We start from the raw sequence: 27,188 nt of genomic DNA, 5'->3' as shown, positions 1-27,188 counted from the left end.
TTCAATATGCTCGTGCACTTTAAATCGCGCTGCTCGCGGGCTGCCTGTGAGCTCCACGCCGTGAGCGGCCGGCTGGGCGTGCTCGGGGACGTGGGCGCACCCGTGGGTGCTGCCTCGCCCCGCCACGGCCCCGCTTGTGGTGCTGGGGCTGTGCACATGAGTGCCGAGGACACGCACACGGCCGTGGGGAGCCAGCGCCGGCAGCCACCGTCAGGCGTGGGAGAGAGCCCTGCCACCCCTCCGGGCACGTCGGGCCACCTCGCACCATGCCCTCGTTCGATGAAGTGTTGAAGGAAGCCGGGGAATTCGGCCGGTTTCAGAAAAGGGTCTTTTTCCTCCTTTGCCAGACCGGCGTCACTTTTTCCTTCCTGTTTGCCAGCGTGGTTTTCCTGGGGAAGGCGCCAGGCAGCTACTGGTGCAGGATCCCCGGGGCAGACGAATTAAGCGAAAGATGCAACTGGTCGCTCCAAGAGGAGCAGAACTTCACCCTGCTGCCCCTGCGCCTGGTGAACGGCTCAGCCAGCGGGCACTGTGAGCGGCTGGACATCTCCTGGGATGCCTCCACCAGCTGTGCCAGCCCCCTCGCCCACCATCCCAATGTCAGCATGGGCAGCCCGCGGCTCACAGCCTGCCAGGGCAGCTGGGTGTACCACCAGCCCCACTTGTCCATCGTCAGCGAGGTAAGGAGAAGCCCTGTCCTCCTGTCAGTGCCTCCGTCCCGGGGCAGGATAGAGGCAGGGGAGCGGGGCTGCTGCTGCAGGGTGTGGGGAAGGGTCGCTGCTTCGGGTGCTGCTGCTTTTTCTTAGCGGGTGTGCTCTGGTCCAAGCCGCAGACAGACGGGGAGAATGAGTAAGATCAAGTGTCAGTGTCAGGCTTCTAGGGAAAGGTGAGCTGAGCCGCATGGTGCCTCTCTCAGTGGCTCTGCCAGCCAAACGCCCCACGCAGAGATCGCCCTGTCACTGGGGGGACGTCAGGTTAAAACAGAGAGTGATGCCCTTGCAGCTGAGGCTAATAATGAAAACTGGTGGCTGGCTGCCCTTCTGAGGTTTGACAGGAACCAGTGGAGATGGGTGTGCTTTATGAAGAAGAAAAGCACACACTTGTGCCCCAAGCCATTGCTCTGCTTATCCTGAAATGTCTCACCCGGAGTACTGCAGGCTGCCTGTTACCACTGGTGGTAGGCGCTGGCAGAAGTGATTGCTTTTTATAAGGCACAGAAAGGCCACTAAGATGCTGACCTAAGAGGTAACCAGTGCAGGCTGTAATCAGGCGGTGGCTGTGCTGTGGTGTGGCTCCAGAGCATGGTCTGCTCGCCAGCAGCGTGTGCTTTAAGGTCATCCTGACAGTAACTGTGTCACCGGTGTGGTGCTGAAAAACCAGAAGTGTGTTTCGAAGGGCTGGGTCGGGAACAATCCAGGTGCTCTGCAAAATGTGTCAGCACAGCCATGGGCTCTGGCTCCTGCCTGTCTCACGAGCCTTCCACATTAGCTTTTAACTCAGTGCTTGCACCAGAGCCATGCCCTCCACGACACACAGCCGGGCACAGCAGATGAAGCCCTGAGCAAACACAAGCCGAAAGCAGTGCCTGTCCCCAGGACATCCAGCCAGGACAGCCCTGCTGGCATCTTGCAGGGTCTTCAGAGCAGGAACTCCGTGCCCTAAGCACTGCACCTGATCTGGGCAGCTTTCAGCAGACTCTGCATAAATAAGAGCAACTGGCTGGCCCTGGAGCAAAGTGCTTGCACTAGTTTTTGTGTGCCACTGCCGAAATCTGGGCTGCAATGAGGGCTGTAAGAGACTCGTGGGGAGCCTGTGTCAAACTTTGGCACCTGGGAGGGCAAATGCTGGTGGGGACGTGGTGAGGAGGTTGTGCTGCTGCCTGCCAGAGACTCTGCTGGGGGACAGGAGAGTTTTAGGTCCTGGTGTCTTTTACCTGGGTGAGCTGCGCTAGACATTCCCGTCACAGCTTAAAAAAAAACAAAAAATAAGGAGATTCCTTTACTTTTTTTTTTTTTTTTTTTTTTTTCCATTTTTTCTTTCATTTTTTTTTCCCCTTTCAGCCTTGCTGAAAGCATGTAAGTTGCACCCAAAGGGTTGTGCTCACCATATTTATGGCAGCTGTTGGTGCATCTAGTAGTCGCTGTAATTTCCCAGCAGCACTGAGCCTCTGGGTACGGCTTAAAGAAAATGAAACCACTGCTTGTGTTGCTGTAGTGAATGGGAGTGAAAGCTGAGTGTTCACTGGCTTTTGTCCAGCTGCACCTCCCTCTCCTTGTCCCAGGAGACGCTCCAGGGCCATGTGGAGGGGAGGAGAGATGTGGGGATGCTCAGGGAAGTGCTCCCCACCTCTGCTCCCAAAGGGACATGTTGGCAAAGCCAGAAAGGACTGGACTGTGAGGTTGGGACTGCTTGTCCCCTGCACCAGGGCAGCAGGTCCCCCATCAGTGTCACCGCTGCTCCTGGAGGGGCTCTGGCTGACAGGGGTGGCAGGGACATCTCATCCTGTGGCACTTGGGTTCATTTACAGTTGTGCAACATTTGCCAGACAAATTCCATTCCATGAGGCTCTGTTCTTTTATGTAAAAAGGAAACTTGTGGCATGCACATCCCAGTTCAGTTGCTTTGAAATCAGTTATTAAAAGGAACTGGATATCTAATAATGCGTTATTAATACAGATCTGCGCTCTGCTTAATCAGATCACCAAACTTCTCTTTTCCTATGTGTCTGCTTGCAAGTGCATTACTTTGTCCATGTGTGTGCAGAAATGTTTCTGTTTCTTTCAACTATCTCAAGGTTTCTGGCACTTTGTGTCTGTCGAAATTAACAGTGCAAGTGACCAAGGAGAGAAAATTAGAGGAAAGGATGAGTTACATGAAGAGCACATGTTCAGGGAGAGAGGAAAAAAAAAAAAAAAAAAGAAGAGGGGATACCAAAGGAGATCTTCCAGGCTTGTGGCCAGCACAGCTCTGGTGTGGATTTGCAGCATGGCAGGGGAGGCAGAGGGCAATTGCAGGCATGTGAAACCTTCACTGGAAAAAGATGTCACTTTTCACATGTCACAGCCAAAGCACAAGCTATTGCAGTCCTGAGCTCCCCAAAGAAGCTAGATCTTATGGCTGCAGGGACTGACTTATAAGGAGATGTGAAATGAATGATATTGCAGTACCTGATGTCACTGCTCTGATTTCTGTGTAACCAGAGGATGCTGCTCACTAGCAGCTATCTCATTTTAGATGGCTATCTGCTCAGCAGGTGCTTACAATACCGTCAGCAGAAGGAAGTAGAGGAAAAAAGGGGAACACAGGCTGATTAAAAAGCCCCTGCTGCTTTGTGAGCAGTACCTGAGACACCTGTGGCTGTGGGAGCCCCGAGTCCTAGTGCTGGGGTACAGTGGGGTGCTGGGAGCGTGCCAAGGTTTTCCGTCTTCCTCATTTGAGAAGAGTAAAATCTATTAAGAAGTTATTATAAGATCAGTGCTTGGCAAAGCCAGTTAGCTAAGTCTAGTGGCAGGAGAGAGAGTGATTCTAAGGTGTCCCTCTTAAAATCCTCTGATGTCATATGGAACCTGAGAGTAGGTCCTTCTGCACCCAGATCAGGGTGGGAGTCACCTGCTGGCACTGCAGTGCCTGAAGTAGAGTTGAGCAAACTGGAAATTGGATGGTTTAGCAGTTTTGAGGCATGAGCAAAGGCTACGCTATGTGTGAAACTTGGCAGAGATCCCTTCAATATGGTGCTGTTGCTGATGGTGGGTCTGAGCAGAAGACTGAGCCTAGTCGGCCCTCTGCTCCCATTTAACTTGGTGGGGTCTGGTGCAGCTCCCCATGAAGATAGGAGATGTCACTGCATGTATCAGTGTCCTGGTTTTGGCTGGGATAGAGTTAATTTTCTTTGTAGAGGCTGGTATGATGCAACGTTTTGGGGTTTTGATGAAAATAGCGGTGATAACACCCTGACGTTTCAGTTGTTGCAGAGCCGTGCTCACACAGAGCCCAGGACTCTTCTGCTCCTGGCACTGCCCGGCCAGCGAGGAGGCTGGGGGTGCACCAGGGACTGGGGGGACACAGCCAGGACAGCCTGGGCTGGCCAGAGGGGTGTCCCATGTTATGAAGCACCGTGCTCAGCTGGGGCAAAGGAGGAGGAAGGGGGAACACTGGGACTATGGTGTTTGTCCCCCTGAAGGAGCCGCTCAGCATGCTGAGCCCTGCTGGTCTGGGAGCAGCCAAACCCCTGCCTGCTGATGGGAAGCAGCGAGGGGATCTCTTGCTTGGTTTGTTTGTGTTCCTGGCTATTGCTTCACCTGGTGAACTGCCCTCCTCTCAACCCATGAATTATTGCACGTTTACCTTTCCGATTCTCTCTGCCATCCCTGCTGGGGACAGTGAGCAAGCGGCCCAGCTCCTCCTCCCCCCAACCCTGTAACACCTGAAGGGTCCTTCCTGCCACCCCCGGCCAGGTGAGCCTTACGGAGGTTGATGAGGAGCATCCCTACTGCCTTTGAGGTCTACTACCTTTGTGGGCTGCCATACTGTTTGGCATTCAGTGCAGCTCATTTGACCAAAACCAGCCCGTCACTACAAGACTTGCAGTGAAAGGCCGCATGTACACAGGACACACAGAAGTCAATAAGCCTAATTCCCCCAGGAAACTGTGCTGAGTCATTGACCTTTAATACTGCCGGGCTTTGGCACTGTGCACCTTAGTCCTAGCAGGGAATATTGAGCACTCTATGAAAGGTAAGAGTCTGAAAAGTGGTAGGTATTTTACTCAGGCACTTTTTGGCGACGATGACTCCTGCAGGCATGTGCATGAATTACAGTCACACCTGCAGGCTGGATCCTCTGGCGGGGCGGGTGATAGATAGGATGAGGAAAGTCTATGTGCTCATCAGCAGCTCCAGCACAGCTGGCATAGTTGGGGCTTATTAGCAGCTCGGCTGGCAGAAGCTCAGCAGAAGGGACCGATTACAACGTGCCCTGTCTGCAGCAAGTCTCCACGCTGCAGATGATGTCATTTGGACACCTGGCAATGACTTATTGCTGAAGTGTGAGGTCTGAGGTGGGCAAATGATCATCCAAACATATCCTGTTGCACCTGCTGTGAATAAATCTTCTCACTTCTCTGCTTGCCAGCTGTCTCAGAAAATGATGGTCAGCCAACATTTGCAGAGGAACCTGCAAGCAGAGCAGTAATGATTGTCTCTGAGTTCTTGCAGTCCCTCAGAGCAGGGGATACTGTGGCAGTGCTGCTCAGGGTGGATAAAGCACAGCTGGTCCTTTTGCTCTCCTCCTCTGACACAATAAAGACCACAATTCACCCTCCACATGCTGATCTCGTATGATAATTGTCATTGGCAGAGCAGGACCCTGTCTTATTTCTACTGTCACGGAGGGATTACTATTAAGCAGTGAAGGGAAGGGGAAAAGGGCAGACAGATGAGCAGAGAGAGAAGGAATTGCTAAATTCCTTATGAAACTCTAAACTTCCCTGTATGAGAGGGGCTGGAGCAGTTCCCTGCACGGGCTACGTCATGGAGTCATGTTTCTGTCACTGCAGTTGAGCCATCTGAGGCTGCTTGAGGGTTTGAGCCTTGAGATTTCTCATTGCGTTTTGGAGAGCTGCTGTTTGTTTAGGAGATGATACATTTCTCCACCTCCACTTACTTTGGCCATGGGTAGAGAAAAGGGAACGACACAGAAGGCTTTATGTCCTAGGAGGCTCAATGATAACAAAAGATAACAATTTGACTGCCCAGAGGATGGAAGAGGTGGGAGAAAAGTTGCTCAGCAACAAATGAACTACTGCGTGCATCTCCCAAGTTTTCCTTTAACAATGAACATTGTCCTAAAATCTTTGTCACTGGGAGTGGGAAGATAAACTAGCCTCTGTTTGGCCACTTGTATGGATGCCACTCAACAGGTGTGGATTTTCCCCATGCTGTTGGAATTGGACTGATGGACCCCATAGATCTCTTTATTGAATAAAGAGTTTTACCCATCATTTTGCAATTTAATTGTGACAGACAATAAAAGCTCTTCCAAACTCCTACTCAAAGGTGCAATGTTTGAGGAGCTTTTAATAACGTGTTGTCATTTAAGGCAATGAATTTCTGCAGGCAGAGGTGTGTTGAAGTATTCTGGGAGTATCTCAGTGCATAAGTCCTCTCAAAGATAAGGAATTGCAAATCTGCTGTTAGTCTTTACGTCAAAGTGAAATGGAAAATGTTTGCTTCCTGCTAGAACTATGGGGAAATGAGAAGTTGCCACAGCTGCTATGTTTCCCGGTCATTAGTCATGTATGAGCATTTCTTGTGTTTCATCCTAACCACTTCCCACTCCTTTTATAAATATTGCTCCACTAATGAAATAGAGAGGCCCAGTGCAAAACCTCTTCCTTCTCGCAGAGAGGTCTGGTTCAGGTGGCTTTCTGCTGCTTTGGAGATCAGCAAAGTGCACCAGCGTTACTCCTTCCAGTCACACTGCAGGGCAGTGTGCCCTGGGATTTCATGTTAATGCTCAGGCCTCCAGAGCACTGGATGCTGAGACAAGCTGTGGGCAGTGCTGAGCTGGGTGAGAGCACTTGTGCAGTGAGGCACCTAGCTGAGAGCAGGACAGTGCTGAAGAAGGAGACATGCCCTTTGCTGGGCTGGCCGGCTGAGCTAGCTCACCTCTTGACGATTGCCATGAGGAGATGGCAAGGCTTCTACAGGCTCTAGACATAACCAGTGCTGTACATGCCAACAAGTAGGCTTCAAAGCAGGGGAAAATAACCTAAAGCCTTTGCCTTTGCCTTTCCACTGCAGTAAATGTTTTTGCAATTAAATTTCAAGTCTACAGAGCTAAGGGGACTGAATGCAGTATATGGTGACATTCCCTTTCTGCTGCGTTGTCCTGAGTGAGCTTGAATAAGGTGGTACAGGTTAGTGTGTCATCACTAATCCCTTCAGAAAGATCAAATAGCTTCCTAGAAGTTTCCCGTATTTTCTTATTTCCCAGAATATTCAAAAAATTGACTATGTTGCTAGACAAGGGCTGGTTTCAGCTGTTGCCTAAGTCATCTGAGACTAATGTTGAGATGAAAGAGTGTTCTCCAGTAAGCACATTTTTCCCTGTATATTTCTGGCACGTGTTCTCCAACCCTCTTTCATGACTGCTTATTCACTGCCTGTTTATAGTGAAGAGGGATCAAATTATTTAAAGACTAAAAATATACCTTGAAAAAGGATCAAAAGTACATGCTTCCAACGCAGCTTTTACGTGTTAGAAGTTTTGGGCTTGAAATTAACAACAGACTTTAAGTGCTTCACAATGTTTTTATTTGTTGATTTTGATGTTCACGTAAACATCATCTCATTTTGACATAGCTTAAGTGGTTCTGTTATTACATAAGTTTTTAATTTTGTTCTCACACTCATTTATGGGTGTTTCTGGCAAGGCAGTAATGCTCTTAATTGGTTCCCTGCTTTCTCTTTGACTGTTTTGATTTATGAGGGGGAATCTTCTCTCATGACCATCTTCTGTAGGAGCAATCAGAAGTGTCAGAGGACTTTTTGCTCTCTGATTCAGGCAAGTCTGTGAGGGTTCTAACATCTAGTCCTGTATGCAGCCCTCTTTGCTAATTTCCCAGCCTGATATTTCTCTCCAAGGTCTCAATCTGACAAGGAGCTGACAAGATCTTTGTACGGTGCTGGAGTGATCTTAGCCTTCAGGAGAGGCTCCACAGGACGTGAGCTTGATCTCTGTTTTTCCCGAGGATTCTCAGGAGAGATGTGTGAGGACTCCTCTCTGCCTCTCTCAGGGAATGGCACGTCCAGGCTGACTCCACAGGTGTCTGCTGGAAGGAGAATAAAGGGGTGCGAAGTTTCATGTGAAATCATGTTCAGAGCTGGAACACAGGTGCAGACTGAAGTCCTGTGAGAGCAGTGGCTGCATTGTGTTGAAGCTCAGCTGAGCAGCAGCATTCAGCTGCCAGCTCAAACACATTGCTGTGCTTGAAATGCAGGCCTAGCTGGCCAGAGGAGCTGTGCCAACACACAGCTGATTTGGCAATATACACACATCTTCACATGTACAAGTCCAGCAGCTGTCCAGATGGTCCCTATGGTGTGTACATGGCAGTGCCAGCATGGGCCCTGGCTGGGGGTCCCACACTGGGCACACATCCTGTGAGGTTTCTGGCTTGGTACAGCTAGGTTAGAGAGGTTTCCTAGAGTTCATCTGAAGCCACTCTTCCTGTTTGCCCTCTCTGCCTACTTCTTCATGTGGTCATTTCCTTCCCCGTTACACTTCAGCAGCACACTTTTGAAGCCAGCACTTTCTTGTTGCTAACTTTTAACCCTCTGGTAACCTTTGCAAGTGGCCTCAGATGCTCCTCTGAGAGTCCCAACATGTGCTGTCACAGTCAATTGCATTGCTGCTTTAATTTAGTGGTTATTCTTATCAACAAACTGCTTTCCAAAGCCACATCACTTAGTGTGATTTGCCACGACTGACATAGTTTCAAAAAAGCAAGAGGTTAAGCAGCGTTTGAAGTCTGAATGTGCTGCTCTATGTCTAGGCTATTTTAGGAAAGCACTGCAATAGGTCTTGAATACGATAACTGAGAAGAGGTTTCATTCCTTCCAGAGGAAGCTGAACTTTCTGCAGCCCCTGGTTGAGATTTAGAGAAGTGGAAGCCAAATGCTAACTGCCTCACTTGCTGAGAGGCGGCTAGTCAGGCTCACCGGAGCACTGAGGCTGACATCAAAGCCATGACTTTGTGAACAGTAGGTGGGGCTGGGATATCCATCGAGCTAGGGACCTGTGGGTTCCCTTGGCCCAGGTTGCTGCCAGTTGTGAGAGCCAGCTGGAAGCTGCAGTTCTCAGTCACAAATTTCCCAGATCTGTGACTTCAAGAAAAGTAGAATCCCACAAGCAAACCCACGTCCTGGACTTCCAGTAAAATCATCATAACTAACAACAAAAATCTGTTATAGTTACTGTCAGTGACAGTGCAAACACTACATTTGGCACCAAAACTAAGCCAGATTCAGGCTCAATGAAACCTAAATCTGAGTGCCTGATGTGTCCTGCTAATGAATTCTTCAAACACGCACCAATCTAATGTGGTGTTAAAAAGTAAGAAGTGTGTGAAGTTATGTCTACTGCAGTATAATGAATGTAAAAGTCAGGCAAAGCTACACCAAAAAAAAGCACATATTTAATATGTCCAAATTGCTTGAGATCTGCTTTCAGTTTTCTCAGTAGCCACATGTTTTTGCTTTTATCCAAGAGGCACTAAGAGAAATAATTAAACAATTTCATTAAGCTGCAGGTTTTGTTAGTTATAGCTGTGCACCCTTATTCTGCACTAAACAAAGTTGTGGCTTTGCCTTATTTTTTTCCCCTAATATTTTTTTCCCTATCTGGACAAATGATGTATGAAATACAGCATCCGTTTGGCGAAGAAGAGCTTTCCCTCAATCATAACAATGGCTTGAAGAGTGCTGAAGCTGCTCAGGCTGCTGCACTTCCCTGGTCCACCGGCACTTGTTGAACAAACACATTTGAAACAGCAGAGATGACCAGAAAGGGAGACAGGAGGGAGGTAACAGTTGGGAAGGAGAAACGTTTGTCAGATACCCTCAGCATCCTCTTCGGGGAGCTTAGACAACAGCAAAAACCCTCCATTGCACCAAACCACCCAGTTCCTATATGCGAATCCACAGTGATCAAAACTCCAGTTCCAGTGAACCCCGTCCCCATCCTTCCATCCTTTCCCTTCCTGCTTGGCCCTATGCAGTTTCTATACACCTTGTTCTGGGGATGATGAATAAACCACCTGGAGTACTTACGCCTCTCCCTTGTTCCCACAGTATAACCTTGTGTGCGGCCACTCCTGGATGCTAGATCTCTCACAGGCTATCCTTAATCTGGGGTTTCTGGCTGGTGCATTCACCCTCGGCTATGCGGCAGACAGGTAAAGTAGAAGCACTGCTGTCCTTCAGTTTTTGGGAGATGAAGTCACTTGTAGCAACCTGCAGTAAGCATGTTTAACCATTTTGGAGATTTAGTTCACTTTGGGTGAATATCCCCATTCTGAGTTAACAAGACCCAGCCAGTAATCTTCACTTCCTTTTGGGCTGGAAACTTCACACAGTGGTGCTGCCTGATCATGCTTGGACTTTAAAATGTCCTGAAAAGAGCCTTTTTTTGTGGTTTCTAATGTGCTCTGTTCACATCTGGACCCGGGAAGGGCAGAAGGACACAGAAATGAAAAGGAGGCATTCAGAAGAGATTTCTGGACTGGTGTTTATGGGAGGACATTTAAAGGCACCACTGATGAAGAAAGCAGCTACCTGAGGAGAGGAAGAGTGAACTCAGTACAGTAACTCTCCTTTCCTATGATGGAATCATACAGGGACCATTGAATTCATGGCTCCATGCGGTCCTTAGCTGTGTCAGGGCTGGATGAGTGCTGAGGAAAATATATGGATGATGATCAGGCTTGGGCAGCAACCCACCCCAGAGCTGGGAGCCTTCATGCCTCCACTAGCCCTACCTTGTTCTTAAAGCGAAAGAAGGAGCCTGGCTTCTGCTTTGTGTTGGTCATTACTGACAGGCAAACGATGTGTTGGTTGAGAGCACCACTGATGATTTCACTGGCAGAGCATATTTCTTTGTAAAATACATTCCATCTGACTGTTCTATTTTTCCTTGGTACTTGTGGTAATGATAATACTAACCTAAAGTATGATTTCTTTGTAAGAAGGGATGCTTATAGGATTACCCAGAATGTCGTCTCAGATAACAAATTTTAAACTACCAAACAAAAATACTTTTAAGGAAAACTTGAGTTTTCCAAGGGATATAGGAATAAGTAATATGGGAAGGTGGAAGAGGTGCCATGGCACTGGCAAACTTTAGATAACGCTGCACAGTGTCTGGCTGTGCAGTTATATTACTGGTACCTTAAGACTGTGTAAATGGAGAGATATTATGGCTAATTATTAAAATAAGATATTATGTCTAGGAGTACCTGTGTATTAATGATAATGTAATTACAGTACAAATACGACCATTGTACCCTGATAGCAATCAGGGAATGTGCTGCAGCCAGACCATTAGACACTCCTTGACAGCACTCAACAAAATTGGCCTGATGGAAAATATCCTGATCTTTGTCCCATATCAATTCTTCTCATAAAACCTTTAGAACAAAACGAACAAACATATTCTTATTAACACTTTTTGATATGATAAACAGCTACACCAGTTTTCACAATTTTTCGCAATTTCTTCTTAAAACGGCAACAATAACAATGGCAGAAGAGATCAAGATGGAAATTCTAGTTGTGTTCCAAGGACACAGTTGCTATACAATTGCAGGAAACAGGAAGTCTTTTTCTTTTTTTTTTTTTTTTTTTTTTTTCTTCTTCCCGGATTCTGGCTTACCTTCAGCTCACCTGCTTATGACACTGTTTGTTAGAAGATGAGATTCCTGAAAATGTTAGGCAGACGTGAAAAACAGGTGGTCTTAACCTGAAACAAAACACTGGAAAATCAGATAAAGTAACTAAAGAAAAAATGACTTGTTTTCACAGAGCTGGCTGTATTTAAGATTAGGAGACTAATTTATGAAAGTAGAAATCCCTGACAAATTTTTCCCTCGTTTCAGTGGTATCAAAATTATGAACTAAAACATATAGGCCAAAGTTTAGCTACAAAAATATAAACTGTTTTCTAAAATAAAAGGGGCATCACGAGTTTTAAAATCAGTGATGTCAAGACAGGGATAACTACCACAGTGAAAAGAGTTTCATATCCTGGGGCAAACAGTACAAAATTTCAGGCAGCCTCCATTTGGAACCAGGCAGGTCTCAAAAAGGCACCTTGGGATCTAACATTAAAATGAGATGACAAGAAAAAATCTCTATGTCTATCATGATTTTCACTTTCTTCTCATTTTCTTCAACAGATATGGCAGAATCCTCATCTACCTGCTCTCATGCCTTGGGGATGGGATATGTGGAATCATAGTAGCATTCTCGCCAAACTTCACTGTATTTCTGATCTTCCGTTTTCTCCAAGGCGTATTTGCCAAGGGAACCTGGATGACATGCTATGTGATTGGTGAGAGCTATTATCTTCATTTAATTTTTTTTTTTTTTTTTTTTTTTTTTTTCCCCTGGCTAGGAACAGCTGGGATGGAGGACAAAGAGTCAGTTATGTCTGCCCTTAATAATAATTTTTCCTTGGAAAAAGCATTGACCCTGGGGGGAGCAGATGATGAATAACTCATGTCCGTTCTTCTAATGCACTATCCTGCAAGACAAGGTGTGACTGTATACAAAATGTAACTTGGCATGATCCTTGGTCTGGGCTCAAGCCAGAACTCAATATTTGGGGAAACAGCCACTGGCCTGAGTCCAAACCATGCCAGGGACCCCTCTAGCAGCTAACAAGGTAGTTTTCTTGCCTGGCAATGTCTTCTCATTTACTAATACAGAAGTGCCCTCTGGGAATGACTGCAACTCTTTTCAGTGCTGAGTACAGATATGAGATAGATATGAGCAGCAATGTACTTGCCTGCCTGATCTCATGAATTCCAATGGGGAAGAGTGAGGAAGAAGTAATGCACAAGGGCAGCCCAGCAGGAGTGCCACGTCCTTCAGATCTGTCTTGGTTCTGCTCTCCTGAATATGGCTGTGTGCAACTGGTAGTTGGCAATTCAGCAGCCATACAATGCTTCTGTTGACGTTATCTGAGAGATTTTATGGCTATCTAATCTATGGACAGTGGGGAGGGGTAGAGTATTAACAAACAATTAAGAGGTGGAGGAGTGGAATGTGTGTATATAAAGTTTATTATTATTATTAATAATTACATAGAAGATCACCGAGATGATCAAAATACATGAAGTAAGCCCAGATTCAAACAGGATGTGCAAATACAGACACGGTTAACTTTGTCAGAGTCTGGGCATCTTCCACAGATGCTCAGAGGAGTTAACTGTTCTTCCACGCTTGGAGGGCAGACACTTTGTCAGAGTCTGGGCATCTTCCACAGATGCTCAGAGGAGTTAACTGTTCTTCCACGCTTGGAGGGCAGACACTTAGGTGGCTGTTCGTCATCCTTTAGCTGGGAAGCTTTGCTCAGTGCCAGGCTGGACATACTGTCTACCAGGGTACACATTAAAATTATTACCTCCTGAAAAGGGAGAAGGAAGGGGAGCTTTTTTATAAATAGCATCAAAACAGCAGGGATCCAGACTGTTTAGTAGGTTATAGTCATGGCTTAGCAATGAAGCTCCTTCATAACAAGCTTACTGTTCATGAGAAAAGGGTATTTTTATGGCATTTTGATTGACTGCCAGGTTCAAAAAGGGAGACTTTCCAGCTCCTTTGCAGAACATGAAATAAGATGGCACCAAGGAAAGTATCCTACTAGAGATGATGCATCAGATTTACTTAAAAGGAAGATCAGCCCTTCAATAATCTGCTGTGATATTCCAAAACACAGTGGAAGCATCATCATATAGCACAAAAATGTGCACCATCACTGTACTCTGTGAGGCCTGGGATAGTATTTTAACATGTCTGTATGTAGTCAGTGAGCAAGAGCAGAATTGCAACCAGACATAAAGGGTTACAGTGAGACCTGGGGACATCATGGGGACATGGGTACAAACATGCTTCCACCAAGCCCCTCACAGAAACACCTAAGTTTTCTGGCCAAAGTTTCACTGCTGAGCAGCTCAGGTCCAAAGTCTGGTGAAAGGGCCAGAATTTGCTTTCCCCTTCATTTTCAAGAACATTGTCTAATTTTAAAGTGAGATCCTATCCTACAATGTTATTAAGAGCTCTAACCAGCAAAATGTTTCATGACATTGACTTCCTGGACAGGGTCAAGTTTTACAAGAAAGGAACATTTCTTTCTTCATTTTGCAGTACTCAGATTAGACCATCAGACTTTAGGGAAAGTTTCAGCCATAAATAAAACAAGCCTTTGGGCTGGTACCTCAGCCCTCAGAGCAAATAAGCATGGTAGGGCTAAACTTTTTTCTGACAGAAGTCTTGCCCGTATTAACTGTTGGGTGCAGCCCCTGCCACAGGATCCTCTTCTCTGGGGCATGGGCCAAAATAGTGCCAGGGAGAGTGCTAAGAATTTGCCACTGAGCATGATCATGATGCAGTCTCAAGCCCTGTCCTGGCCCTTTTTAATTAATTAGTTAACATGCAGTCAGAGACTTCTGTGTCTGAAGACCTGTGAGTGAGTTGATGGAGAAGTATCACCCATGCTTGCCCTAGACAACTTCAGTGACACACTTAAACAACTGAATGTAAGATGCTAGGCTAGACAGATTTGTGAGTTGATACAGTATTATCTTTTCTTATGTTCCACCACTAATATTCTTCTTCTGAGTTAGGTTTGTTTCTGTGTTGTTTATTTCGGCTTTCTATCTCCTCAGTGACAGAGATCGTTGGTTCTTCCCAGCGGATCATTGGGATCGTCATACAAATATTTTTCACCCTGGGAATTATGATTCTCCCTGGCATTGCCTACTTGCTTCCCACTTGGCAGGGGATCCAGCTGGCCATTTCACTGCCCAACTTCCTTTTCCTGGTCTACTACTGGTAACATTACAGTCATTGCTCTTGTTGCTATTACTATTGGTACCTGAGCACCTTGAGACCCCCACAGTGGTCCAAAGTCTCTAGTGTGCAAGATGGTGTAAATTAGGAAGAAGACACCTGTTGATTCTGTCTTTCTAAACGTTTTTTTAGTGAATCACAGACACACACTTTTCTTTTTCTGCTCAGGGTCTGTCTCTGCCATCAGCCACAGCCAGTCCTTCCCAGAACCCTGCTCTGCTGCTTCTTAGCCCAGGACTGGCTGTTTCTGTTAACTTGCCCAGATCAGTTTAACTTGTCTGCTTTCCCTTCAGACATTATTTCCACCTTAACTTCTAATTATGTACTCAGTCCAAACTTGCCCTGTAGGTCCCATAATTTGGGCAGTAGGGGTAATAGAAAGCAGAGCACTATGCCCAGGTGACCACCCATCCCAGGGGACTGCAGCAATCCTGTGGGCTGAATGCAAAGAAACTAAGCCCCATATTCTCTTCTTGTACGTTGTACTGCTTCTTCAAACATTGTCTGTCATTGCTGTGGCACTTTTAAACTGTGCGCCATCTTAACAGTGGGCTAGCACAGACTGAAACACTGATCTGTAGTCTTGCTTTGGGTTCAGTTTATATATACATGTATGTATATATTTGAGCACATGTGCATTTATCTTATAGTGATACAGCTAGAAGCTTCCTGGTCTGCTTGTTCTTGTTACTACATGTAGGTGATGTTGACTTCCACTAGTTCCTTGCCATTCTACAGACAGCCTGTCATTTTCTTGGTTATCTTTTGGTGTACTTTTGATGTACACTGTGGAAATTGAGATGGGGTTAAATGCCTGATCCACTGGCCATGTGTATCTAAATAAAGAACACAGCAAGGGATGGAAGTCTTTTACACCTGAGAAGTTTTCTCCCTTTTCCAACTTTGCAGAGCACTGATACATTCTATTTTCTCCTTTCTTACCCACAAGACTGAAAAATCAGTGTGTTGGGTATAAAGGTGGGAAAAAGGCAAAGGATATTCTTTACTTAAGGTAGTAATGGATGAAATCCCTGTTAATAGCTTCTGTGTTCCTACAGGTTTGTTCCTGAATCTCCACGTTGGCTCCTGACACGCAAAAAGGGAGAGAAGGCATTAAAAATCATGCATGACATTGCAAAACACAATGGGAAATATCTCTCACCACATTACTCAGAGGTACTGTCATCTGTCTGAGCTAGTGTTTTCTCTAAGCTTTCCTAATCTTTTGAAGGTTCAGTTTGATTTGTGTGGTGGGCAAAACTCTTGTAGTGTCATACCAGAACAAGATTTTCAGTCCCATACCTACATTGTTATGTACAAGAGGGTTAAAAGAAAATTGGGTGGAAAGATACAGGCTAAAAAAGGGAGTTTGCAAAACAGTTAGTTGAGTCTTTCATTTGCAACACTCCTAATTTTAAAAACCTGTGGGAAATATGTGAAACTAGCAGCTACAGTTTAAACTGACAGAGTGAGTGGAGATGGAAGGATCCACTTCCCTGGCTCCTTTGCTAGACCTTTCTTCTACAACCCAAACAGAAGATCATGTAGAAAACACGACTCTAAATATCAATTTGCTTCCATCCCTATTAGGGAAAACATGCAGAAAATTTCAAAATATGGGAAGCACTGTCACTGTTTAAAAATAGGAAATTATATGTTAGAATTAGAGTCCTTTGAAAAGTGGTCTTGACAAAGCTGAAAGGACTGATGCATTTCACATAACACTTTTATGCATTATAACATTTGCCTCGCTTTGTTGGGTAGCATAGCCTGGCTCTTAGAACATATTTCCCATGGACTAATGATAACAGATGTGAATGGGGGTTTTGCTCCAGAAAAACAGGTTTTGAGATTAAATGCTATTAACAGTAATGTTTGAAATCATTATTGAATCACAGGGAAAACACTGGCAGACTGCTAGCCTGAAGGTGACTAGCTAAACACTTTCAGAAATTGTTTTCATATTGAAAAGAAACTAGTTACAGAAAATGGCCATCTATGAGTACACAGTAGTAGCATATGCATGTAGCCTACATATTTGCATATGCATATACATTCATTCTCACACATATACAAAATTACCATGTGTGACTTTTAATTAGAGTGTCACTTAGTCTAAAGGAAAAGACTTTGGGTTGGCAGTGTTCAGAGAGGACTGGTGTGTCCTACCCTGTCAGGAAGGGCCATCATGATGTGTATGCTTTGTAGCAGGTAGTTGGCAGCCTGGGTTCCCACAGCTTCATATCTTACCTAGCTCTTTCCCATTGCTCTTCTTTAGCAAGGGAGAAAATGAGAATTTAGACCAGCTTATCAAAATAAATAAATAAATAAATAAATAAATAAATAAATAAAAGTGGAAATGCTTCACCAAAATCCTAGAATATAATTCTGGATGAACCCCAAGCAATAAGGTTTGGAACTCTCTTCCTGAAACACCAGATATCTGTTTCCAAATGCACAGGATTTTATTTATCTGGTAAGAAGCATGCTTCATAAATCAGACACTCAGACTAAGCAGTTCTGCTTATTCAAGAACATTCTTGGTATAAATACAGACTTTGCATGAAGTGCACACAGGAAGAGATATACAACAACAGAAGTATTATAGAAATAGCTAGATTATTTATACCACGGTAAGATCATATTTTCACTTCATGAAGCGTATGTTAATGACAGATAATAACAGCTCTGGCAAGTTAAACTTCATAGAGTAAACTCTGTAGAGAAGCTGGGCCCTGACCTATGCTATACTTCCTAAGGTAGCTGAATCTGGACTGATGATTTTGTAAAGTCAAAAGTCAAAACTAGATAGATCAGCAGAGATCTGTTCAAAAACTTCAAAAATAAATTTTTTTTGAATGTTGTGTGGTTCAGGGTAGCAGGCAAAAATTAATGATAGGGAGGAGGGGTTGTCAGTGAAAAAGTTATATATTACTTCTTTAGCCAAGAAATGGGATATAAAGAATAAGACTGTTGTACATTATTGAAGCATTGTGATAGAGGGAGCTTTGATAAGGAGTAATAGGCTGGGCCAGAAATTAGTGAGCCATTTCTCCTATGAACATGGGCATCGCTGTGGTACCAGACAAGGTCAGGAAATCACCCCCAGCTGTCCCACAAAACAGAGTGATCTGTGCTAGGCACGTCGGAGTAGCTTCTGGCACAACTGGAGGACTGCAGATTGAAATCAGTGAAAGAAAAAACAACTGAAAAGACTGGCTAAAGAGAAAGAAATGGCTAGAGGTTCACTGAGGTTCCCCTGTCCTGGTCAGCATTACCCGGTGCCAAAGAAATTCAGTGGGAAATTTGTGCTGCTGCAGCTCTCCCTTCATGTTCAGCCCTGCACTCCTGCACCTGCTGCCTCTCGCAAGACATGAGCATTTTCTGAGCCTCACGTCAGAATGGAGATGTGTGTCTTTCACTACTTATTGCTTAAAGTCATATTTAATTTCTTTTAGAAGAGTTCCACCTCATGTCCCTAAGCCCCTCACAGCTGCAGCAGATTAACCTCCACACACCCAGATTCATGCTGGATCTCTTCCCAGGACCTTTTAAATACACAATGTCTGTCATCCTTGGTGCTGTGCCCAGAGAAGAGAGAGAATCTCCAGGAAGCATGTCAGTGGGGGATCGAGTGTATTTCTTGCCTTAAGTCACGTCAGAGTGCTCTTTCATGTTGCAGCTCCAGAATTTCAGGCAGAGAGGTGCAGGTGTGGAGGGGCAGGGAGAAGAGAAAAACGTTATCCTTCAGTGCATTTCGGTTATGATTTTCCAGTACCTCTAGAACAGTTTCATTGTCTGGCTCCCTTGCATGGCTCTGGACATAAGAGCCTTGTGTTTTTATTGGCATGCAGAAGCCACAAATGACCTCTGTATAAAAACAGATAAACATTTCCTTATTTTGCTGTCTGAGTTACAACACTGGTACAGTTCAGCTCTGTACAGAACTCATTAACTTTTTTTTTTTGTGTGTGTGTGTTTTATAAACTTTTTTTTTTTTTTTTTTTTTCCTAGTTGCTTGTAATTATCTCTTGGTCTCTGTCCAAAAGCAGACTGAGCTGTGGCCAGCTGAGTAAAGACTGCTCCTTGAGAGAGTTGTGGATCAAGAACCCATCTCCCTTCACACATAGATATTTCTAGTATATATTAATGTCCATGCATAAATATTATACATATGCATGCATGTACTCTCCTGTGCAGAATTATGTGTCTGTGCTGTGTTTTAGGAACCTTTAAAAATTATTGCAGAAAAGAATGAGATGTAATTTGATGGGACATAAAAATGTCATGGAAGTTATTTACAAAACTTTCTACAGAGTCTCCAGGTAGTGTATCTTGGAAACATGGGCTCTGTCTTAGAATTCCTGGCTGCAGTGATGTGAATAGCAAAGCTCTCCTTGACTTCAAGGAACAAAAAGAGGATTTTCTTCCCAACAAATCATTGACTCCACAGTGATTTTTTTCTTCATGTATAAAAAAAGCTCAGTCATGCTTGGGGTTATTATGACTTTATTAAGACATAAAAATATATGGTAACAGCCATGTTGAGTTTATCTTTGGTCCTTTGGAGGACTAAAACCATATTTGCACAAAGGCACAGATGATGGCTGGCAGCCTGCTCTTATAAACAAGTCACGGAAGCTTTATAACCATATTATGAGAGAGTCCAAGAGCAGTGTAGAAACCTGGCAACATCAGCCTGTCCTAAAAGTGCTCTGGCATGCAACAGTAGTGGCAGTGCTTTGAAGAAAACTTCTGGCTCTGGCTGCAGAAGAAAAGCAAGACAGAGTAGAAAGGAAGTTCAAACAAATGTGGCATTTCTCTGTCCACTTGTTGTCCGAGTTTTGTGGCACTTAGTAACGAAAAAGTCATGCTTAAATTCAGCCAGCCAAATCTCTCTGTGCTATCTTCTGATGTGAACAACACAGAAGAACTGTGGGCATAGCTGAGGAGCCCCTTGGCAAATGCCTTGGGCTTTGCCTCTTGCCTCATCATGGATGTGTGAGATCCCACATACCTCTATGTCTTCTCACCTTGTCTCCCCATGGGCTGGGATTGTGTCCTTGGGCTCCTTGTGTGGGTGCAGGGCAGCGAGTGCTTTGGTTGCAGAGAAGGGCTTGCTCCTCCATCTGCTTTCTTAAGGCTCCTCGCAAGAGGGGGCAACATCTGGGAGTCCCAGCAGCCAGGCTGCCTGGAGTTCTCCTCAAAATGGTGCATCAGTTTTAACCCCATGTCTTCCACAGCTTCTCTGAGAGCTGATGGAAACCTCGGCTGTGGCTGCCAGTTCTTGGGCAGACCCATATTGGTCCCTGCCTAAAACCACCTATGCCTTCTCTTCCTTGTCTTCCTCATCTGCAAAGTGAACGTACAAACCAAAGGGCTGCCAGCATGTGTCTTAGTATTATTATGTGTTGTAAATACCTACAGTAGATGATTGGGAAACAAATTAAGGGCAACATCTTTGACAGGAGTAGACTGATTCTTCCCCTTGTATGTTCCCCCAGTTGCTGGCCAGCTTGGGGAACCCCTTGGTCAGGGTGTCCCTTTGACCCATCATGGTTAAAACCTGCTGGATGAGCCAGCCTCCATGGATGTGTTCTGGCTCCACAAAATCCTATGGTAATGAATTACAAAACATAATCACAGGCTGCATGAAACCCTGCCCATTCTGTTAGTGTTAAACCTTCTAGCTAATAACTTCACCAACTGCCTCATTGTGTCTGTACTGGAGAAATTGTGAACAGATTTACGGTACCTCTCAGGCATATGAGAACTGTTAATTCATACTTTGTGGGATTTTTAGTTGTTTCAGGGCAAAAGCCTTGCTCATCATAGTGCTTTTATATTTTAAGTTCCTCTGAATTTCACCAGTTAAGTTTTGCATCACCCAAGCGCCTTCACAGATCTGATTTTTCTCACACTTCTCTTTACTTCCTGGTGCCCAGGTGTATTACCAGCAGCTTTCTGACAACCCGATAGCTTTGGCCATCCTGTGACATTCTCTACTCCAAGTGACTGTGACATTGCAAAAGCCATTTATTGTCTTTCAAGGCATTCCAGGTCAACCTCTCTCAGTTTACTCTGAGGAAATCATTTTTCTACTCTCTAGTCAAGATTTGGGATTTCTTTCCAATTTTTGCATGGTCGCTGTGAAGGAAAGCCAGCAGCTGTATTCAGCTGTAAGCTATTTCCCATAACTTCACACTCCTCTGGAGTGCTAAAAGCAGCAAACCAGGTCATCAGCACCTTTGCTTGCTTGACTGAAATACTGCTGAGCACGGCATTTACTTAGAAACCCTGCTCCAGTGCCTGCCTGACATCTGACAGCTGACTTTGCTGCTTGCCTTTCTCCTCAGATCACTGTTAGCAACGCAGAGGTCAGCAATCCCTCCTTTCTGGACCTGGTGAGGACTCCTCAGATGAGGAGAAACACGCTTATCCTGATGTATGCCTGGTGAGTGCCCACCTCAGTGCTACTTGTTACAAGGGTGAGGTGTTATCAAGAATAACCCCCTCGTGAATTTTAGGGTCTTTCTGGCTGCCTGCAGTCATTTGTTTGCCTCTCAGTATTTTTTCCCTTTGCTGTCTAGGTTCACAAGTGCCCTGATCTACCAAGGGCTTGTCATGCGCCTAGGAATTGTTGGAGGAAACCTCTACCTGGACTTCTTCATTTCAGGAGCTGTTGAGCTGCCTGCCGCTCTCCTAATTTTAGTGACAATTGATCGCTTTGGCCGGCGCCTTCCCTTCGCAATAAGCAACTTTGTGGCAGGAATTGCATGTCTCATTACTGCCTTCTTGCCAGAAGGTAATTTCCAACCCTTCCCAACATCAAGATCTTTAGGTCAATATCTTCTTTCTGACCCCTTAAGCAAGGACAGGAGGCCACACAAAGTGGTAGATAGAAGTACAAGCTGGCTGGTGATTCAAGCAACACCACAGTCATGAAACAATTCCTTATTTACTTATAGACTGTCCTGGGACATGTAATGGTCAGATCTCTGATGGGCAGTGAGCAGCAAATGGGTGTAGTCATGGAAAATATGTATATAAAGGCCCTATATTGTTTTGAAGATGTGTGCAAGGGAAGAATATACTAACACGAGAGGAAGATACATTCCCTGACTTGGAAGACACTTAAAAATGGAAGAAATCAGTGATTTAGCTGAGGCACTGTTGGAGTCTCCTCATTCAAAAATAAAATGATGCCTAGAAAAATAAAATATGGCCTAACCTCTCAAGACCTTCCCCTGATGTCATGGCTCTCCTGGCACTGTCAGGTCATTCCAGCGGCCCAGCAATGCCAGGCTGCAATGTGCTCTGCCCACCCTTATTCTCCCCAGCCCTTCCATCCCCATCCAAACCACAACAGGGTGTAGGGTCTGCAGCAGGCAACAAGGACAGCTTCCCTGCCCTCACCCTCCCAGGGCTTTGGACAATGCTGAAGTGGGTAGAGAAAAGCTATGACTTTCAATTACATCACTCTTAACTGATTTCAAGAATGACCAAAGGGTCTGATATTGCTTGAAGGTTTCCCAGCACTCCATTCTTTTCTTTAAATTGTTTTCCCTCCTGTGCAGCTGTTTTATTGTACCACCAAGTGTGTATCCCCAGGGAAGCATTTGAAGGTGCTCTGCACCCTGTGTTACCATGTCAGTGTGCTTTGCCTCAGTATAGCTAGGAACTGGCAGCCAAACTGGCATTAGAGAGGCTGATTCCTCCCAGGGATGTTCCTATCAAAGCGAGTGACAATCCCGGCTAGCCTTAAAGGTTTTAGCTCCAGATTTTATCATGGGACAATAGTTTTTCTTGAGAAGAGCCACAGGGAGCCGCTTCAAGGTAAGACGTGTTGACAAGACCAGGCAGGTTTGCAGTGAGTGCAAAATAAAATACTTCAGAGAGGGGTGTTAGTTCACCTCCCTCTCAGTTAAGCTTCCTTCAGAGGGTTTTCTCCAAAAATACTTAAAATTGTATTGCATGTTTGAGGAGCTTCATTGCTTCAGTAGAAGTAGAAATGATGTGACAGGGATATGGAGCAGGAAGGTCAGTACTCTGTTGTGGTGCTGGCACTGGTGACTGTGAGACTGCACCCTGGGATGATGCAGTGTTGTCCTCACTTATTTGAGTTCATCAGCTAGACCACTGAAGTCTGTGAATGCTGGCTGGCTCTGCTCTGCTGATGGATTTTGCCCATGATCGCTTATGTCCCCACTGCTGCAAGCCTCTTTGACAAGCCATCAGGCCATGAGTGGGTGCCTGCCTGCTCTCCACCATGGGGCACTGCAATTCAGAAACAGAGGGCCCAGTCCTGGAGATCACAGATGGAACACCTGAGTCCCAAGTCCTGCTTTCAAGAGAAGTGTTTGCACAGATGTGAAATGAAGCGGCAACTTATGAGGGCTTGGTCACCCTGGGGTGCTCACACAGTTCAAGTCCCATGGCAGAGGGAAGAGCCACACGTGCGTCACCCTCACCTCAGGGGCCCAACAGACTGAAGGGGTGCCAGGGTGACAATGTGAATTTGTTTTGTTCTTTCCAGCCTTTGCTTTTCTTGCAAGTGTTTGAAAATAGAGCTTTTCAGGGCAAAGGCAGTTTCGCAGCATGGGATGAAATTTGTTGGGGGGTTTGTTTGATTGTTTTGGAAGGGAAAAACATCCAAGCATCCATTTTCCACTTCAGAGCAAACTGAAATGTTTTCTTGTTCCTCCTATTGGAGTCATGAGAAAACACAGCCACTGCCAGAGCCCTCTCCAGTGGCAGAGCTCCCCTTCGTGACAGGCTCAGGCTTGCTGTTTCACTAACCTCCCAGCCTGCCCTGTCATGGTTGTTTCATATGGCAGACTGTCCTCTTGCATAAGGACTGCATTGCAGCAGTCCTTATTATGTTCCTTGTGGCTCTCTTCCAGAGGCCACCAGCTCTCCAGATAGGGCACGAGGACTGCTGAAGTGTTGCATACAGTGAGGCAGGATGACTCTGCCCTGTGGTGCAGATGTGACTATTGCAGAGACTGAGCAGAGCAGGGAGAGCTGGTCAGAGCGACCCAGAGCTGGCTGTGCCTTCACGAGGTACATGGCAAGGGTACTCAAAATTAACATCGTTAGGAGTGTGTCTAATGTGCAATGGCTAAACAAATAGTGAATTGTAGTTGGCCTGCTCTAAGGAGAACAGTTATACCCCTTGAATCATAAGGTTGGAATTTATTTCTGATTCTCCAAAGCAGTCTCTCATGATGTCGGAAAGCAATAAATGTCAATATAGATTGATATCTACAGCAGTGGTTTTTCAGTCTGACTTGCACTGATTCAGTGTTCCTGCATTGTAGTTTTCGCTGACAGGGCTTGGGGCTTATTCTTTTAGGAGCCGGAGAATAGAAATGGCATGGCTGAGGGAGACCCGTGATCCATTCAGCTCCATAACCAGGCTCTGACAAGGAGGGTGCGTGGTCACTCAGGCAGAGAGGAGTTGTTCCACCACCTATCACAGTTTTTTTTTTTTTTTTTTTTTTTTTTAATATAGTTTTCTCACCCTTGCTTGTGTTTTACTGTGATCTGCACTTCATAGACAACAGGGCAGAGGCTTTCCTTGTGCCCCTATATCTGAGAAATGTTCTGCTGCAACCAGTGCAGGTACCGGAGTAAAATCCCTATAAGTGAGAGCTGGCTGGCAGCAGGCCGCAGGGTTTGGTAAAGCACGGCTCACCAGGGTTTCTTTTTGAACGGACAGATATCCCATGGCTCAAAACCACGGTGGCCACGCTGGGAAGGCTGGGCATCACAATCGCTTTTGAAATTGTCTACCTTGTGAACTCCGAGTTGTACCCAACAATACTGAGGTAAGTTGAAACTTTTCCCTTAGCTTTTCACCTATTTCACTGCTTTTGAGTAAAACTCACTTTTCTCCAGAGTTTCCTTACTGAACAGCAAGCTGCTCATCAGTGTGGATGGCATATACTGACAAGATAATTTTGGAGTTAATCCTACATGCTGCTTCTCAAACTGCTGCTCATCTGTTTGTTAAGCATCTCTCAAATATCTGGCACTATTTTTTTTTTTCCAGAAACTTTGGTGTTTCCCTGTGCTCGAGTTTGTGTGACCTAGGTGGGATCATAGCCCCATTCCTGCTTTTCCGACTAGCAGCTGTTTGGTTGGAGCTACCTCTAATTATTTTCAGTAAGAATTGACTTTAAATACACTTTTTGTTAATATATTTTCCTCCTAGCTGAGCTTTTTTCTTAGGGCAAAATTGTAGCATGGGCCTCATCTCCCACTCAAGCCAGCCCCTCTCAACCTTCATGTCTAGCAAAAGAGCCTAACCAGCAAATAGGTGAGGTATGGGTGGTTTCACAGCACACGATGGAAGATCTCAGGCCCTTTCAGTAACTTGGTTGAAAAACCATAGAAATTATGTGAGGTGTTTCGATACTGAGAAATATTGCAGCTAAGTCCTGTAATTGCAGAGAAATAAGCTCAATCTCTGGATAATGGAGGTTGATGTCCTTTAATAAATATTTGTTGTTTTTTGTTTGTTTATTTGTTCCTTAGGGATATGGTTTAGTGGGGACTGCTAGCGTTAGGTCAGAGGTTGGACTCGATGATCTTGAGGTCTCTTCCAACCTAGAAATTCTGTGATTCTGTGATTCTGTGATTTGGTTAGTTGGTTTGCTTTTCTGTTTTGTATATACGGTTAAGACCGGATGTTATATTAGCCACAACTTCTTCCTCTAAAACTCTTTTCCTCAGTTTAATTTTGGAGAAATGAGCCCTATGAAATTAGTCTGCGGGAACAAAAAAAAAAAAAAAAAAAAAAAAAAGTAGATTTTTTCCAACAAGGAAGCTGAAGTCCGCAAATAAACCCATCTTAAAGGAAGTACATGTGGCTGGGAAAAAAGCAAAAGGGATAGAATAAAGTAAGAAGGGAAAATGGTGCTAATGGTAATAATGACAAATTTAGCTTTAAAACAAAAATGGAAAAACAAAAGACATTAAAAAAAAAAGACATTAAAAAATTACCATTATTCCAATAATAGACATTTATAGAAATACTGTGTTCACATTATCTAATCACACTATCTGCACCTGTTGAAGGACGTAAAATTTTGATCTTTAAATGATCCCTTTTGGGGTAATTCAGGCTGCAAATGAACCCATAGCCCTCAGGTGTTTTCTTTTGTTTTGTTTTGTTTGTTTGTTTTTTAATAGGTTAAAGTAATTTATCATGAAGGTGCTTTTACAAGCAGGATTAATCAGAAATACATGTTGCGCTTTAAACATCTCACTTTAATCTTAATCTGAGTAAGCCTTCCTCAGCTGATAAACCCTGAAAATAAGAAAAGTAACATTTTTTTATCGCTTTAACACTTTTACACTTTTTTATTGCTTTAACACAATTGCTATAATACTTTTTTATTGCTTTTTTTGTTTCTTCCGTGTCCACTGTAGGTATTCTTGCAGTTGTCTGCGGGATCCTAGTAATGCTTTTACCAGAGACAAAGGGAATCTCCTTACCAGAGACAGTGGAGGATGTAGAGCAGCTATCAAGGTATGATATGTATTTTCTTACTTTTACCCATGTGAGGTTTCCTTAGGGTGTCCTCCTCTAACCTTGTCATCTGTCATAAATGATTGATGTATTTTGAGTGTCAAAGTAAATTCCCTAATCAGGATGATACTATGAGCAGGTGATATTTTCCTCAATTTTCTTTTTCAGTACCACTAAGTCAGGTTGTTAAAAAACAGGAAACAACAACAACAAAATTATGGAGACAGGTCCTGTAAATACAGAAAAAATTCTCATAAGGGCACAAAGTTGTCCTGTGCACTTCTGGAAACAGAAAGTGATAGTGTACAAGGGAGAGGCTGCAAAACATAGCCTGCAGCTCTCTGGTCAGGAAAACCAGCCCTCACCTCAGTCAAAGCATCAAGTGAGGAAGGGCTTTTGATAATGGGAGCTTTTCCACAGTTTGTGAAGCCACTGAAAAGTCACCTACAAGATGAATTTGTAGCTGAAGAGATATAAACATAGTTTCCCCACTCCTAGGAAACTGCAAGTGAGATTCTTCATTGTGCTGCAGGCTTTCAGGGAACACACTGGCTTGCCTGGCAGTAGATTTCTTGAGGAGGTAGTGCCATAGATTAGTGTTTCACAGTGTGGTTTTGGATCCTGCATCAGCAACTTTTCCCCACTTTGATACACAAACAAAAGAATAAGGAAACTTTCTACACTGATAATAAACGTGCCAGTACTGTATCTTCAACTATAACTCTCTTTTCTCTTTTCTTCCACCTTTATGCCCCTCCTCTTCCATTTCTTCAGTCCTTATGGTAAATGCGGCAAGAAAAGGAAACATCGGGACACCAACTCTTATATTTGATCTTTGAAGGATGGCATTGAACAAAGAACCACGTTCCCACACTGGGAATTTATTCTGGCACTTTGCTGCCACTTTGAAGTTTGCTGCAGAGTGTGGATGAAAATGCATGTTCTTCTTCTAAGTGTAATGACATTCAGAACAAGCAGCGTATTTTTCTGTAAATATGGAATAAATTTGTTTTTTTTTCTAA

The 27,188-nt window shown here is 44.7% G+C and overlaps 1 protein-coding gene across 1 annotated transcript; it reads left to right on the top strand.

Annotated features, from left to right (window-relative positions):
* Positions 1–37: 37 nt before the first annotated feature.
* On the top strand, positions 38–27,188 carry SLC22A3 (solute carrier family 22 member 3). Its single transcript, XM_084514197.1, has 11 exons — positions 38–680; positions 9,852–9,955; positions 11,954–12,108; positions 14,447–14,612; positions 15,689–15,806; positions 20,987–21,084; positions 21,221–21,435; positions 24,352–24,460; positions 24,685–24,797; positions 26,067–26,166; positions 26,941–27,188. The coding sequence occupies exons 1-11, from the start codon at positions 267–269 to the stop codon at positions 26,996–26,998; spliced, it is 1,650 nt and encodes a 549-aa protein (XP_084370323.1). The 5' UTR covers positions 38–266; the 3' UTR covers positions 26,999–27,188.

The sequence above is a fragment of the Aythya ferina genome, assembly GCF_964211825.1.
Source record: "Aythya ferina genome assembly, chromosome: 3".
In the NCBI taxonomy this organism is placed as follows: domain Eukaryota; kingdom Metazoa; phylum Chordata; class Aves; order Anseriformes; family Anatidae; genus Aythya; species Aythya ferina.
Note: the sequence above shows the minus strand (reverse complement) of the source record. Positions and strands in the feature narration are given on the sequence as shown.